The sequence below is a fragment of the Pelecanus crispus genome, chromosome 3, assembly GCF_030463565.1.
Source record: "Pelecanus crispus isolate bPelCri1 chromosome 3, bPelCri1.pri, whole genome shotgun sequence".
NCBI lineage: Eukaryota > Metazoa > Chordata > Aves > Pelecaniformes > Pelecanidae > Pelecanus > Pelecanus crispus.
Genome location: NC_134645.1, coordinates 129,195,397 through 129,209,505, shown reverse-complemented (window position 1 = coordinate 129,209,505; position 14,109 = coordinate 129,195,397). Strand labels below are relative to the sequence as shown.

The following is a 14,109-nucleotide window of genomic DNA, read 5'->3' as shown; positions in this document are numbered from 1 at the left end:
TTAAACCTCATGCTCTGTGTTTCTTCTTTCTTTTCACTGCAGCTGACAGCTGGCCAATGAACTTTGATGACAGGAATGCCCGGAGGGATTGGGGTTGGAAACACGATTATGATCTCCCTGAGTTGGTGACTACAATGTTCAGCTTCCTTGGGTCTGACTCCAGGATTGCTCAAGCTAACTGAAATACTTTGTAAGATGTTTCCAGATTTCCACAGAGGACCAGGAAGAAATGGCAAAATTAGTTTATAATTTTCTGAGTCTTAGAGCATGTCAATTATTATTTTTTGTAAGTAGCAATAGAGTTGGGCAGAAACATACTGTAGCTGGAATGTACTATTAGATAAACGACATCATTTGGTAGCGTCTCCAAGCACAGCACCAATGACAAACACAGAACTTTCACACTTAAGCAGCTAGAAAAAAAACCCCAAAAGCACTTACTCCTGGCTGATGACTCTCCGATCATTCCTGCTGCCTACCTCTTCTTTGGCAAACAACACGGGGCAGTATTGTCAAACGTGGTGTTTCGGGCATATCCCGCAAAGTTAATGATACGTTTTTCGTTTTCCTGGTGGAGGATGTTAGATCGTAGTAAGATATGATCCTTTCTACTCTTTGCTTACGAAAGAGAGATCAGAAGAGCTACTTCATGTTTCCAAATTGCAGGGGTCGTTGCAATTCTAGTTTGAAGTCAAACTTTGGTCAATAGTTCCTATTTATATATATATGTGTATATATATATAGTGCTGTATAAACATACACTTTTCTATACATAGAGCATACAAAGTAGCATTATTCTTACAATGCTTATAAATGTGAAGGGGGGTAGGACTTGAATTCTTATTACACTTTGAAAAAACAGGGTTTACAAGCTAAGCTTTGTCCTGTTCTTTGGAAGTGCTGCTGCCTTCAGTTTAACCTTGGAGGTAGATCTGAAATCCAAAAGGCTGTTAACGTGTATGTGAATCTGGGGCGCATTTCAAGAAGGCAATGCCCAGGTATGGGTTTACTGGGTTTATTTAAACTACTTTTGGTTATCCCGGTCGTTAGTGGTGCTAGCGTGATGACATACTGCCTGGAACAAGTTTTAAAGGTGAGCTGATGATGGAACCTTACGGTAGAGTCAGGTCAGCCTTTGAAATCCGTTCATGTTCACTACACTTCCTCTGTGCACTGTAAGTGTATTTGTAGATGCTATTGATGTGTTACTGTCACATGCTTTTATTCTTTAGAGAGTGATCCAGAAGCTGAAACTATCTTTTAGCTCCAGTTAAGGACTGTTCTGCTTGTTGAGTTTCATGCACAGAAGATTCTGGGATTAACGAGGGAATCTTAGTAGATGCATGCAAGGAAGATAGGTCTACTCAAAAGCTACTTAGGAGCCTTTGAGAAATGACAAACTGGAGAGACAGGAAAGCCATTTGAGGTAAAATACCGGTTTCCGTGGATGTGAATCTGGGCCATTGGCTACTATAGCTATAGCATGCCTTGAGAAACAGCATCTGGGAACTTTGATTTTATTGTTTTTTCAAAGAAAAAAATACTGTTCATTTTCAAAATGACTGGAAATTCCCTATCTGAACCTCTCCATCTTTTTTGTCTTGTATACTCCAATAGCGTGTGTAGGTAAATAAGTTCAAGTATTTTTTTTTTTTGTTTGTTTGCCTACAACTTGTTTGCTATGTTTTCTGTGACAATGCTTGGGCAGTTGCGAGTCTGTTACGTTCTCTGTAACCCTGCAGTGTTTCCTCAGTAAGCGGTAACTGACGTGACCAGATTTCTGTCTCTTTGTGAAGGAGTCTACATGCTGCAGGGAACATGTTTTCTCATGAAAGTATCCTTCGAATGATGATTCTGTGGTGAAACCCAGTTATCTTAAACATTTGTTAAACTTGTATCTCTTGATTTTTGTATGTATCTTACTGTTTCATCTGTTGGCAAAGTATGCATTTCCCAGGTATTTAAGCTCAAAAACCTCTAAGGTTGTGGCCTGTTGTCGAAACTTTTTCTTTTTATGTTGTTTACATTTCTGAAAAGACAAGTTTTTAAACTTTGGCCGCTGTTGTAACTGTCACATTGTTCAAGTGTAATATTTGGCTCAATGGGCCAGCAAAGTTGGCCCTCCATTCATACCCTCCAAGGAAAGGCTGGCGCAGGTTTTGTCCTCTGCCCTGCCAAAAGAGGATTATCTCCTCATGAACTGTTATGCTGGGCAGTCAGGTGAAGGGCTTTAATACGAGCTGAAGTGTCTTGTCCGTTCAGTCTTTCATTAGCCAGACCCTGGGGACTCCTCAGTGCCTCCGTTCCATGAGATGTCTAAAATAAAGAGTTGTTGATGGGTCTCGCTCTATTTCTTTGCTTCACTCAAAGTCACGGGGTCTGCTCCCCTCGCCCTTGTGCAAAGCTCCAGTTAACGCTAACAAGAGTGAAGAGCAAGAATGTTCGTTCTGAAACACACAGGCCTTGGTTGTGACACTGCACAAAAGCTTTGGATAAGGTGGTGCAGCGAAGGTGAAATTCAAACCCATGTCATTTTGAACAAAAGTGGGTTTTTTGATTCTGCCCCCACCCCCCCGGTTGCTGACTTGGTTTAGGAGCAGCCATTTAAGAAACTTCTATTTTGCAAAATCTGAAATAAACCCAATTGCAACAGAGAGTTGTTTGGAGGTAACAATGTGATTAGATATGTCTACGTGGTCTGAGTCCTGTTTGAAATTCTGGTTTTCAACCTGTGACCCAATGACGCGTGTGCTTTTTTTCCCCTATCTTCCCCATTAACTTCTGTTGTAACTGTGTTACAGTATTTTCTGTGTTAAACCAATTTGATGTGGTACAAAACGTATAACTTTTGCTACCAGTTTGAGTTCTGGGCAGAGACTTCTCTCATGATGTTTGAGCATTGTAGCTGTCAGGAAAAAAAAGTTGTTAAGAATATTTTTTTTCAAATATTGTAAGTTGTGGATGATGCCTACTTTAATAAAATCCTATGCAGATGTATCCTTGTTTTGTCATCTTTGTTTAGTGCACGCAAGAGCAGTGATGAAGGATGCTGGTTAGTGCTGAAGCCATTTCTTCAGCTGCAGAAGTGATGTGCGATTTGAGGCACAGAGAAAAGATACAGACACCCCCCGGTCCCCAGCCTGTGCGGTGACTCTCAAACATTTGTATGTACGTTCAACTTTCTGCTGATTATCCCAGTTGCTCTGTGTAGCAGAGAGTTGCTCGCAGGCAGATACAGCGTGGTTACCCTTTAATCTTCGGTGAGCCGTGAGGCAGGTGTACGGGCTGTGCTTGTAGATGGCAGCTGTCCAAAAAGTGCTGGACAAAATTCAAATTTTCAAAATTTCAAATACTCCTCTGTCACTTTTAGATTCCTTAGCCCTTTCTCATGTTGAGAAACCAGTTGGTCCGTCTTCAGCCATGTTTCTGTCTCTATTTACATCCATGCAGCTTTGAAACGGTGAGAAAAGAGTAGTGGTGGTCTGAGGGAGGAGCTTTAAAAAACACCTGCCAAGAATTTAAGATTGTGGGGTCCTCGTTTCTGCTTCTCTTGACGCCGGCTGTTGCACAACCAGTAATGTTGGTCGCAGGGAGAAGTTTGTGCAGACATGAGTGAGAATGAGTGTGCTCCTAGTAATTTACCCTGGACCCACCCTGCCTCGTTAATCGATGCATAAACAGTCTCTTCAGGTTAAACAAGGCCTTTCCTTCCTATGCCTCAACTTTCTAATGATGGGAACTTCTTCTGGAGGAAGCATTCCACTTGGCCACGACTTAATGACTGATGCAGGCATTATGTTTCTTGCAAAACAGGCGAGGGTGTTACAGCACTGCGCTCCTTGCAGCTACTTCACTTTGATAATTAGTTTGACTCTTGTTTACACATGCTCAGTCTGGCTTCTGTAAGTGCTGTAAGTGACAGTGCTTCATCCAACGCTGCTGTAGCTGAGGAGAGGACTGCCATTACCCTTCAGGCCCTGCAAAAACAACAATTCCATTTTTCTCCTTTCCCCTCCACCCTGTTCTTCAAAGATTTAAGAATATTTGAGCCTCTAATCATATTCATGCAGCAAAACCAAAAGCCTCCTAACCTTTTTCGCTTTCAATTCTCAGATTTACTTCTCCTCCATGCTGGTTTGCCTTGGAGTCAGTGACTGGCTTCATTGTCCTCACTTCGCTGTTCCCATGCGAGAGGGAACGCGCAGAGCTGAAGTGATGCTGACACCATGGTTACCGGTAGCTGTACGCTAGATAGCTTTGAAGGAAGGAACTCTGCTCCCTCTCAAGGTGTGAGTGCTGATGGAGCGTGCTTGCTCAGCTTCCTGTGGGTTTTGAAGTCGGTACTGGACTACGTGCCTCTTGTGGCAATGCGCTATTAATACCCAGGCTGCCGAATTTGAAACGGGGCCCGGGGAAAGGGTCTTTCTGTCATCCTGAAAGTCACCGCCCAAGCCTGGGATAGAAATGCAAATCCTGCCTGGGTCTGGGTCCTATTGCAACGATTAATTCCTAAGATGTTAAACTTAACTCCTTTGTTTCAGCCCATACAGACAGAGCTGCTTTCCACTCTTGGCTGCTTAAGGCATCAGAGAGAGGTGCGGAAGAGGAGGAGCCTTCTTCCCTCAGCAAAACAGCGCGAGGGCTGCAGGTGATTCACCTCTGTGCTTTCGGAAAACCCTTCCTTTTGCCCCTCAGGATGGTGTCAGGCTCTGACATACCATTTGTTGGGAGCTCTGCGTGCCTCCAGGGAAGTCAAGCCCAGGGAAGTGGAGAGGAGAGCACCAGCATTAGCCAGAGGGCAGGAGCGTGGCTCCGGGGGCTGGGATGCCCGCCTTGCAGCCCCCACTCATGACACCCTGTGTTTCGGGCAGGGCTGGGGGCTTTCCTGGCCCCCTCGGGGCAGGCTGTTTCTATTTTAGATGAACGTTAGCTGGCACTGCAAAACCTTTGCCCTTCTGCTGGAGGTTCAGGCCAGATGAGTGCTCTTCAGGCTATTTTTGGATTCATACCATAATTGTACACGATCCTAAATGCACCGCGGGTCTGAGCGCCTGCGGCACGCTGGGGCTGAGGGGGAGTGCAGGGGGTGTGGAGGGGTGGGCTGGCACATACCGGCTGGCTAGCAGTGTCACAAGAAGGGTGCTGTTGCTGTCCTTCCTGGGTGCTTCATTTATGTCGCACGGGGATGGCTGTGTTGATGCCTACCTCTTCAAGCCAGGGCCAGCTTCTGGAAGAAACCCGGGTGTTTAAAGATGACAGTAACTCCATACAGCAGCTGAGAGAGTTGGCGCACACGGGTGGCTTTTGCCAGCGGTGGCAGGGTTCAAAAGACAATTGTGCTTCAGCAGCACAGTTCTTCTTTGAAACACCTGTGAAGTTTCACAACTTCAGCAGTCGTGGAACTCAAATCTGGAGTGGGCATTGCTCAGCCAGAAAATAATTTTGCTTCCTGCACCTGATACTGCAATTGGGAACAATTTAAGACGTTTCCATTCAAGCTGGCAGTGATTATCTGTGTATTTTTGAGGACTCAAGCCAACAGTTTGGTCAAACTGAGATCTACTTCAGCACTGAAGTGGTTGTCTAGTACAACCACCATCCATCCTGCCCCAGGGGTTGCTTCTGTGCATTTAGTATCTTCCCATAGTCCTTGTGCAGTCTCCCTGAGGAGCAAACTGAAGCTCTTGAGAAGGTGCAGCGCACAGGTTAGCATTCAGCTTTGAGAGCACTGTTTTACTCAGATTACAGCTGATGCCTGTTCTCATTATGTTGCCTGCCAACCCATTCCCTGGGAATAGGCCAGGGATTAGCCCAGAGCGAGAACCATACCCAGCAGGCAATTTTGATGCAGTGACCCTGTTTTGGAGGGCAAAGAACTCCAATATATGGCTACAGTCGGACTGTGCCAGCCATAGAGGGCCCAGGCTCTGCTCAGGTTGGTCATACAGTGCGTCGTGCGGGTGTCTCAGTGTCCAGTATGGGGAACCAAGAAGCAGGAGAAAGGGGATTTGGCAGAGCAGTGTGGACTGGGATGTGTCCCTCCTTGGGACCCCACACCAACAGGCTTGGCCATCTCCAGCCTATCCTTTCCACCAAGGTCCTGGGACTTGGCCATCCAGCCACACTTGGGAAGAAGCATGAGGAAGCTCTTAAATATCTTCCCCTAGCCAAAATGTACATCCCCTGGCCCTCTTAACCTGCACAGATGTGTCCTCCACCTTGCTGCTGGTTGCTCAGCATTTCCCTGCTTTTGTTCCTGGTCCTGTTGGCCTCTGCAGCCCCCTCTTTGTCCAGGGGAAAGGGCTGGGACCATGCTCCAACCAGGATAAACGCATCCCTAGGAATTTCCCTCCTGCAGTGAGGTCACAGAGTGTTGCTGGATGGGTGGGGTGACCTTTAGACCAATCCTCAATAGAGGACGTCCTTGGCAGGGGATGTCAGAGTGCAGCTCCAAGGACACCAGTGAGCCAATCATTATTTTGGCAAGAGCGAGCATTGCTGCAAGGATGATCTCTCTTTCCCTGTCTGATGCAATAGGTCCTTAATCTCTCCAGCCTTTCTGTAATGCCAGGGTAAACACCCGTCATCAGCAGAGCTGTTGCAAAAGCAATGTGTCAGAGGAGACAAAGCAAAGTCCAGAGTTCATCCACTGACCATCCACTTCCCCTTCAACCACCACTGCTGGTTCTTTGCATCTGAAGCCCAAGATTCATGAGATTTGGTGCATTTCTTAAAGCCTTGCCTCCTGGAGTCTTGTGATTCTGAGAGACTCTCATATGAGGTTTGGAAAAAATCCCTACCTTTCTAATCCTTATAATTCTAAGGAAAAAAACAATCTCCTGACAATGAATATGAGCTGTACAAGCTCAAAAATCTGTAATCAGTTTTAAAAAGTGCAGGGTTTTAGTATTTTATTACTATTTTATTTATAATCATTGTTTATATTTAAATTATCTCACTTAATTTAGTGGACTTACAGTTTTTCACTATATGACCAAAGCAATATTCATACATTCCTTTGGTAAATATGGGAATTACACTGTTATTGCTCAGATATGGCTTGCCAACATTTCCTGAATTGTGATAAACTGCTAAAATGACATTTTCTGTAGAGCGTCTTATAGGGTACTCATCACCAAGTGTCTGAGTGTCTTTAGTTACACAGAAACATCACCCCAAGGATGCCATTTCATGGAATAAGTGGTATATTGAGCTCCAGAGCTAGAGAAACTTGGTTTGGTATGGATTTGTGTCTTGCAGCTGATTGATGTGGGTGTCTAATAATGAAATTAAAAAATGCTCCTTTTGCAAGTAAATGCTGTCTTCCTCTGCCTGAGTCCAGCCCCCTCACGCCCACACACGTGTCCCTCCACAATCTTCCCTCTTGAACTTGCCTTTGGAGAATGCAAAGGGAGGAAAGGACAATAAATGAGCAATTTCCCATTCTTCGTATTACTCCTTTTTTTATGTCATCTCTCCTCCCTCCACATCTACTTGTTTTTTTTCCATGGTTATGTGTGTGTTATACAGGTTTGGAGTTGTGCCAGGGCCCAACAGGTGTCACAGCTGGCCTTGTGGAAGCCAAATGTAATTTGGAACCTGGGAATAACCTCAATTCCTCCTGCAATCTCTTCCCCACTTGAAGGTGGTATAAAACCTGACATATCTTGGCTTGTATCAGGAATGGTGTGGCCAGCAGGAGCAGGGAGGTGATTGTTCCCCTGTACTCAGCGCTGGTGAGGCCGCACCTGGAATGCTGTGTCCAGTTTTGGGCCCCTCACTACAAGAAGGACGTTGGGGTGCTGGGGTGTGTCCAGAGAAGGGCAGCAGAGCTGGGGAAGGGTCTGGAGCACAGGGCTGGTGGGGAGCGGCTGAGGGAGCTGGGGGTGTTCAGCCTGGAGAAGAGGAGGCTGAGGGGAGACCTTATTGCTCTCTACAGCTACCTGAAAGGAGGGTGTGGTGAGGTGGGTGTTGGTCTCTTCTCCCAAGTAACAAGCGAAAGAATGAGAGGAAATGGCCTCAAGTTGCACCAGGGGAGGTTTAGATTGGATATTAGGAAAAATTTCTTTACTGAAAGAGTGGTCAAGCATTGGAACAGGCTGCCCAGAGAGGTGGTGGAGTCACCATCCCTGGAGGTGTTAAAAAACCTGTGTAGACGTGGCACTTTGGGACATGGTTTAGTGGGCATGGTGATGTTGGATTGATGGTTGGACTGATGATCTTAGAGGGCCTTTCCAACCTTAATGGTTCCTAGTTTTTACTTTCATTATAAATAATCCAGCCACCAAGCCAGGAAACATGAAATTGCTACTCTCCCCTTAATTGGTTTAGTGGTGGACTTGGTAGTGTGAGGTTGGACTGGATGATCTTAAAGGTCTTTTCCAACCTAAACGATTCTATGATTCTATGATTCTATATATAACAAAAAAAAAAAATCCCCAGTCAGGTAACAGACTTCTTTACCAGTGCCGAGGGCAGGAAGGGAGGGAGTCAATGAGATGCAGATCCTGCTTGTCCAAGCTCAGGGACAGCTGGGCTGTGCTCTGGAAACCAAAATGTTCTGTTTTCCTCACCAGCCTTGCTGGAGGAGCTGCTACTGCTCGAGTGTGCTGATGGGGTCTGGAGCGGTTTGTAGCCAGCACGTGGGTAGAAAGTGGACTCTGGCAAAATCTGTGCTCTTGCCAGGAGCAGCAGGACCCCAGTGCTCACTAGGGATTCCGCATCTCCCCCATCACTCCACTGCACTGCATGTCCAAACTTCCCTGTGGACATCAGCTCCGCACACCCCATGGTTAATCTTCAGCCCTTGATTTGCTCCGTGGCACCACCACTTTCAGCCCTTGTCCATGAATATGGCCTCCTTCATTAACCGTAGAGGACCTACAAAGCCTCATGATGACACCAAGCAGAGGATGGGGTCTACCCAGAGGTTTGCTCAGCTGCTCTCTCTGATGGCTGGCTGATGAGCTGCCAAGAAAACCGAGACACCTTTATTTCTTCATCCGGCTGACCCTCAGCCTTGCGGTCTTCTTGCTGGGTGGAAAAACTGTCCCATCCGTTGCACAAGAGCAGCAGGGTCTCACTCAAGACATGCCGTAGATGACAGAGCAGATGTTTGAGCTGTCAATGACCTGTGGCTGCCCAGGGGTATTTGCTCTGTTGGCAGTGTGTCCCGGAATCAGCGCCAGGAGCAGATTTTCCACCTCCAGCCTCCCAACCTGGCAACAGGGGCCGGGATGTTTGCCCAAGATAACGCTGAGCCTTTGGGAGAGAGAGGGGGGATGTCTCTCAAATGTCCCCAGCCACGTATGCCTGCCAGTGACCCCTGCAGGTCCTCAGCCGATGGGAGAGCAGGGCCAGCCAGATCCACATTGCACGGGAATGGTTGTACCTTGGTCCCTGGGGACACACCATGGCCTGATCCAGGCAGTGTGTTGTGCTAGGGTCCAGGGCAGTTTGGAGGGATTTTGACTCTCTAGAGATTGCAACAGAGCTACAGCCACCACGGTGAAGGGGATTGTGATGGGGAAGGGCAGTTGCACCATGCACAGGAGGCAAAGGGTGCCATCGGGTTGGGAAGCTGAGGAGGAGGAGGGACCCCAAACCACAGCGCCTAAGCTGTTTGCTGGAGGCTGTGACCCACCACCATTGGATCTCCTTTGGCTGGCTCTTTTGGGGCTCAGACGTCACCCTGGTGCGTACCCATCTGCCACTTCCTTTGGCAGAAACACAGGAACCAAAGTCTCCCCGTTGCTTGTCCCTACAGAGTCTTCTGCCATCTCATCTGTGTCCCTCTCGCTAAACCGTACAATACTCGGTGGACCACCTGAAGAGGCCAAGCAGAGAAGGTGTGAAGGCCTCATAGCCTGGACAATGGGGATTCCTGGAGCTGGCCACAGCTGAAATGAGTGTGCAATGGGGAACCCAGAGGGGAAGGCAAAAAGGTGGGAAGAGGAGATGAAATTCGGCTGTCGGCTCCTGCCCTGGCATTTTAGATTTCCCTAGAAATGCTGTCAGGACAGAACATGAGGATTTGAGACCATCCCAGGGGGTTTCGGGGGTGACCACTGGGACAGGGTGATCAGAGCTCTCTGCCAGATGTCCTTCCCAAAACGCCAACCACACGCAGTGTCCCAGCTCCACTGCACAGACCAGTTGGGGCACTGGTGGTGCCCTCCACCCTCTCTCCTTTGCAGGGAACGCAAAGCAAGGTCAACACCGTTGGATTCAGCTTTAGTTGGGAAGATTTTTCCAAATTTCTTCCCACTCCCAGCATTCTCCATCATCAAAGGAGGGAAAAAAATGTTTATTGCATTGATGTTGGCTGGTTTCTTTTTTCTCTTCAGTTTTCTGGTACTACATATTTACTTTAAAAATTGTGATTTAAAGAACACCCCTCCCCCAACTTCTTTTTTATTTACCAAAATGCAGGGGTTCAATAAGTGAAAATTTTCAGGGATTTTCTTAAAAGATCTACCTCTTAGTTCAGGGCCAGGCAGCATTTTTGAAAGCAAGGCACTACTTAAACCTTTTTAATGCAGTGATAAAAACAGCGGGAGGAAAGCCACTCACACTGGTGGTGCCGCTGCCAGCAGCTCCACTTGGAGAACTCAAAAGCTGGATGCTCTTCCAACACCTTCCAGTTATTGCCAAGAAGTTTCTGCTCATTGCTCTGGCCAAAGTTTCTTCATGAAGGCTTTTTTTCCAGGGATGGTGATTAGACATTTTCTGAGCTCGGGGCATGAGCTGCTTGCATGCTAGTTTCCAAATCCCTTTCCATCACAGCCACCTGCCATGCCCCAAGAAGCAGCATCTCCATCTCTTCCAAGACACGTGGAGCCTATCGCAGCTTTACTTGTTATCTGGCCAGGGCAGGGGTGTCCATCTCTGCTGAGATGCCTGTTGAAGTAGAAAGTTTAATTTAAGGCTTGACTTGTCCTCTCCCTGGAAGCCATTAATTGATTAGTGCTGGTTTTGGCCAGGAAGCAGAAGTGGAGGTGGTGAACACTGCTGCTCCTCTGGGCATGGGAGACACTTGGGTGTGCAGTGATTGCCCCAATTTAGGATGTGCATAGGGCAAGCAAAATTGCTGGAGCAGGAGAAGTCTTTGGAAAGGGCTTTTCCATGGCCAAGGTTGGTGTCAGAGGTACATCTGGCCCAGGTTTCTTCTGTGACCCCAGAGAAGTTGCTCAAGGAGTGATTTCAGAGAAGTGGGAAAGTAGGGGATTCTCCAACCTCAGACAGGGTGCCCAGGCCAAAAAAGCTGCTTTGCATTGGCACACCCTTTCCCATCTCCACCCTGGATTTTGAAGGGCTTGTACATGATGTATTGCAGGCGCTGGTGATGCAAAACTTTGCAAGTACTGGATTTTGTTTGGTTTTTTGTTTGCTTTGTTTTTTTGAGGGAAACCAATGGTTGTGCACAACTGGGATACATATTTATGTAAAGGTGGCTCTCCCCATCAACTTTTTTAAGCAAACTTTATCACTATTTTCTGTGCCCTTTTTCCCTGTCCAACTGTGGATTGGCATTTCAGGGTGAAGCCAACATTACTCTATAACCTAAGCAGTGCAGTTACTCTGCAACATGATGCATTTTGCTTTACACTTTCTTTTTTCCTTCTGGCGAGGTTAAACTTGGGTGTCTGACAAGGTCCATGTGCACGGTGATAACTTGGGGAGCCCCAGTCACGCTGTGGCACTTGCTACCCCCAAAGTGACTCCAGGCACCGTTAGGGGATAGCAAGTGCCAGGCTGCTGCCGAGCCTGTGCCAGCAGCCAGGAGAGGTTAGCAGCATGGTCCCTGGCCCTGGGGAGAGGAGATTTCCTGTCCTAAGCCATGCATAGAATCACAGAAGCATGGAATCACAGAATGCTTTGGGTTGGAAGGGACCTTTAGAGATCATCTAGCCCAACCCCCTGCAGTGAGCAGGGACAGCTTCAACCAGAGCAGGGTGCTCAGAGCCCCGTTCAACCTGGCCTGGGATGTTTCCAGGGATGGGGCATCTCCCACCTCTCTGGGCAACCTGTGCCAGTGCCTCACCACCCTCAGTGTAGAAAATTTCTTCCTTATATCCAGTCTAAATCTATTCTTCTTAGTTTAAATCCATTATTCCTTGTCCTGTGACAACAGGCCTTGCTAAAAAGATTCTCCCCATCTTTCTTAGAAGCCCCCTTCCAGCAGTGCAGGGCCGCAGGAAGGTCTCCCCGCAGCCTTCTCCTCCCCAGGCTGCACAAGCCCAGCTCTCCCAGCCTGGCCTCGTGGGACACGGTGCATCAGAAACCCATGTGACCCCGTAAACAGGAGGGCAAGATGGGAAGCTTTTGGAGAGAGAGGAGAATGATCCCTGGAATAAATCTCAAGGGTATTAAAAATGGGAAGTGGGTGTGTGTGAACCAAATCTCTCCCGAGAAGGCCAAATTCAGGCAGAGAATGCAACCAGGTGATCTGCAAGGGAGTTTGCATGGGGTCCGCATTGCTTTTTTCACTTATTTTCTAAAGGACCTGAAATCTGGCCATTCCCTCTTGCTCTTCCCCAAGCTCCAGTGCCATACGCATTTTTTATCCTGCTTCCTAAGGAAATGAAGCATTATATACCTGACTGTTTGAATGTCTGCCCGTCAGTGCTTCCCCAGCAATAATTGCATCTCATGATTCATTTCAGCCAGGCTGCACCAAGAGCTAGAGAGACAAAAAAAAAAAAACCGAGGTTTGTGGAAATTTTGGGGCAGGGGCAGCTGGAAGGAACACGAGAGAGATGCCATGGGGTAAGCTGAACCCCATATTAGACACCAGAGAAGCCCGTCCCTGGCACAGGGCTCTCTCCCTGGGGCTCATGGCTGCTCTCACCCCAAAATGTGGGCTTGTCTTGCCATCTACTGGTGGGAGCCCGTCAGAGGGGCAGGGGACAGCCAGGAGAAGGAGGTTGGGAGGGCTGAGCCCTGTGCGGCTGCTGGCACCCCCGGGGGGGGGACCAGCCTGGTCAGGAGGGAACCAAGCACAGCCTTCCAAGTTAATTTCTTTCTTTCCAGAAGGCTTTCCTTGCTCCTGTGGTCTATCTGCTTAAATATGTTCATCCTCGTGATAGCACTGTCCCTCTCCAAAACCTCTCTCGCGGGGGTACCTCCCTGCTTGGTGCCCCTTGGCTCAGGGATGCTCCCTTCCCTGGCTCGTCTCTGCTGCTGCGCTCCTGGTCTCACCTCCTTCAACGCAGAGGTCCCAAGGATGAGCTGCAGGTGGCCTGGCCCACAGCGGTCATGGCGTGGATTTTGATGGGGTTAGGGGGCTGTGAAACCCACCCCAGGAGACACCTCTGGCCAACGGGGCTTAGAGAAGCATGAAGGCCTCTCCCATGTACAAACCCTGACGCACTGGAAAGAGATGGACATGGGGGAAGCTCACTGTAGGTCTGGGGGAAAGATGTGTATCCTATACGCACAGGCACGCTTGGCACGGTGCTGGCGGTGCTTTGATTTGGTTCAGCATGCCTAATACGGTTTTCTGGAAGAAGCTTTGCTGAAGCACATTGCACTCAATTATGCCTTCAAAGCTTTCTGTGGGTGACCCATCACCAAAACTGAATTTTGAGGGACACCTAAGCCACTCAGTTATTTTGTTCATGCCTGTGGCCCAGACCAGATGGGCAATAAGCAACCCCAGTGCCTTCCCCACCAGCTTTTGGGAGGATGTTCGGACCAGTAAAAGGTGTCAGAAGAGGGAGCCAGAGCCTCAGCTGAGAGCTGCAGAGCTGCCGGGAAGGGCTGCTCACCACTATGGGTGACTACACCACCACCCCCACTTTGGAGCTGGTCCCAGCCACGTTTGAGGATGCTCAGAGCAAGTCCAGCAAGTCAGGTCCTAATTTTTGGAAACACATCCTGGTGTAGTCAGCACAAGGGACCAGTGCCCTGTGGGACAGCAGTTTTAAGCCCTGTTGGAGTTTTTCCCTCAATTTTAATTGCATTGAGTGCTGTGGGTGCTATGTGTTTTGGGTGGGATTTCTCCTTGCCCCCTCTTCTGCGGTGTTAGGAACCTGAATTCAGCTGCCCGCTAAATACTTTCTGCGTATTTGAACGTGTTGGTGTACACTTGTGTGTGTCAGCACATGG

General features: G+C 48.1%; 1 protein-coding gene across 4 annotated transcripts in view; it reads left to right on the top strand.

The window, feature by feature from the left end:
- LOC104026899 (L-threonine 3-dehydrogenase, mitochondrial) overlaps positions 1-14,109 on the top strand; it is a 168,055-nt gene that overhangs the window by 9,703 nt on the left and 144,243 nt on the right. For 3 of the 4 annotated variants that reach the window (XM_075706889.1, XM_075706890.1, XM_075706888.1), the window contains one exon: positions 43-2,997. In XM_075706889.1, coding sequence (XP_075563004.1) covers positions 43-182 — 140 coding nt within the window. In that variant the 3' untranslated portion in view covers positions 183-2,997. Of the gene's footprint in view, positions 1-42; positions 2,998-14,109 lie in introns of those variants that run through there. The other variant, XR_012830919.1, reaches the window with a different exon arrangement.